At 35.4% G+C, this 2500-nt stretch overlaps 1 protein-coding gene across 1 annotated transcript in view; it reads left to right on the top strand.

Annotated features, from left to right (window-relative positions):
• The window catches only part of LOC119579993 (chondroitinase-AC-like), an 18688-nt gene that overhangs the window by 173 nt on the left and 16015 nt on the right, over positions 1-2500 (top strand). Inside the window, exons 2-3 of the mRNA XM_037927837.1 lie at positions 745-891; positions 2204-2348. Coding sequence (XP_037783765.1) covers positions 745-891; positions 2204-2348 — 292 coding nt within the window. The remainder of the gene's footprint in view (positions 1-744; positions 892-2203; positions 2349-2500) is intronic.

Raw genomic sequence — 2500 nt, 5'->3', positions numbered from 1 at the left:
TGAATAGAATGTGCTAGCCATAAGTGATTATTATTATTATTATTATTATTATTGTTAGTGTCCTTGTATGTACCCATCTATGTATCACGTATCCTTGTATGCACCCATCTCTGTATCACGTATCATTGTATGTATCCATCCATGTATCACGTATCCTTGTGTGTGAATTCATCCATGCACCACGTATATTTGTTTGTATCAATCCATGTATCACGTATCCTTGTATGTATTAATCACTCCAAAATAACGATGATTTGTGAATACGTTTTAAGTAGAATGATTTTGTAGATTGTAAGTAGACTATTCCAGTAATTTACGTCGATAATACATGGTGCAGTATCATTAACTTTATAAATGTATTTCTGAGTAATTCTGCGGTGATCTGCCCTTTTTTTTATGCCTTATTTTACAAAACTGAAGTAAATATAGGAATTATAATATAGAAAGGATCATTACCTTCCTTTTTTTCTTTATTTGTCCGTCTGTCTCTCTCTCTTTTTCTTTATTTGTCTGTCTGTCTCTTTCTCTCTCTTTCCTTATCTGTCTGTCCGTGTGTCTGCCCCTCTCTCTCTCTCTCTCTCTCTCTCTCTCTCTCTCTCTCTCTCTCTCTTTCCTTCTCCCTATCTCTCTCCTTTTATTTATTTCTAATATTCATTCATTCACCATTTTTATCTTTTATTTTTTTACAAACAGCCACACCCGAACCATAAAATGCTCGATATATCAAATTCACATCGTCAACAGGCTAGTGCAGTCTTAGCAGGCTGGGAAGAGGAACTAGGCACAGTCTTAGCCCGACTGACTCAGGCTGCGTATGCGAGTGCCAGTCACGAAAGTTTGGAGATTCTCCTGCCACTTCTTCAGCCTGACGGTTCCTTCTCGGATTTGAAGGTACGGGCGTATTTTGTATGTGTTTTAGGCTTTTATATATCTTTTAGTGTTATTTTTATTATTATTATTTATTTATTTTATTATTATTATTATTATGATTATTATTATTATTATTATTATTATTATTGTTTTAAGGTACGTACGTATTTTATATGTGTTTTAGTCTTATTATTTTTATTATTATTTATTTATTTATTTTATTATTATTATTATTATTATTATTGTTTTAAGGTACGGACGTATTTTTTTTTTTTTAAGTATGATCGTAATATATATATTTTTTATTGCATGCGTTTTTTTTTCCCCTTTTTTAATACGGGGTAATTTTTATAACGTATGGACGTATTAAATTTTTTTTTTTTTTTTTTTTTTTTTTTTTTTTAGGGTATGGGGTTAACTTTTTTTTGTGTGTTTCATTTTACTTTATTTATATATTTATTATTTTTTGAGTTTGAATTTGATGGCACGAGCGTATTTTTTTTTTTTTTTTGTATTTGAAGGTATGTGTATCCATCCATGTACCATGTATCCTTTTATACGTCCATCCATGTATCACGTATTCTTGTGTGTGTGTCCATCCATATATATCACGTATCCTTGTTTGCATCAATCCATGTGTCATGTATCCTTGTATTAATCACGGTATCACGTACCCTTGTATGTATCCATTCATAAAGCACGTATCATTGTGTGTATCCATCCATGTACCATGTATCCTTGCATGTATTCATTTATATATCACGTATCGTTGTGTGTATCCATCCATGTATCATGTATCATTGTGTGTCTCCATCAAAGTTCGACATATCCATGTATGTATCCACCCATGTATCACTATCCTTGTCTATCCATCCACGCATCATGTATCCTTGTATGCATCCATTCATATATCACGTATCTTGTATGTATCCATCCATGTATCACTACCGTTGAGTGTATCCACCCATGTATCACGTATCTTTGTATGTGTATTCATCCATGTTCCACGTATCCTTGTATGTATCCACCAATGCATCACTATCCTTGGGTGTGTCTATCCATGTATCACGTATCATTGTGTGTCTCCATCAATGTTCTACGTATCCTTGTGTGTCTCCATCAATGTATCACTATCCTTGTGTATACATCCATGTATCACATCCTTGTATTATCCATCCATATATCACGTATCCTTGTATGTATCCCTCCACGTACCACGTGTCCTTGTGTGTGTATCCATCCATGTTCCACGTATCCTTGTATGTATCCACCCATGCATCACTATCGTTGGGTGTATCCCTTCCATGTATCACGTATCTTCTCGAATCCTCAGTACGGCGAAGATGGATCCACATCCTTCAGGACACATGGCAGAAGACAAAGCGCTCTTATGTATCATCATGTCAACGGAGAGGATCTGACACGTGAAATCATCTCCTCGTTTGCTTTCGTCACTTACGATGCACCGGCTAATCCAGGTGAATGTGTTGTGGCTGTGATGGTGATGATGGTGATGGTGATGGTGATGATAATGGTGATGATGGTGATGATGGTGGTGATGATATGATGGTGATGGATGGTGTGATGGTGATGGTGATGATGGTGGTGATGGTGATGCTGATGGTGATGG

This window comes from Penaeus monodon, chromosome 13, assembly GCF_015228065.2.
Source record: "Penaeus monodon isolate SGIC_2016 chromosome 13, NSTDA_Pmon_1, whole genome shotgun sequence".
Taxonomy (NCBI): Eukaryota; Metazoa; Arthropoda; class Malacostraca; order Decapoda; family Penaeidae; genus Penaeus; species Penaeus monodon.
Note: the sequence above shows the minus strand (reverse complement) of the source record. Positions and strands in the feature narration are given on the sequence as shown.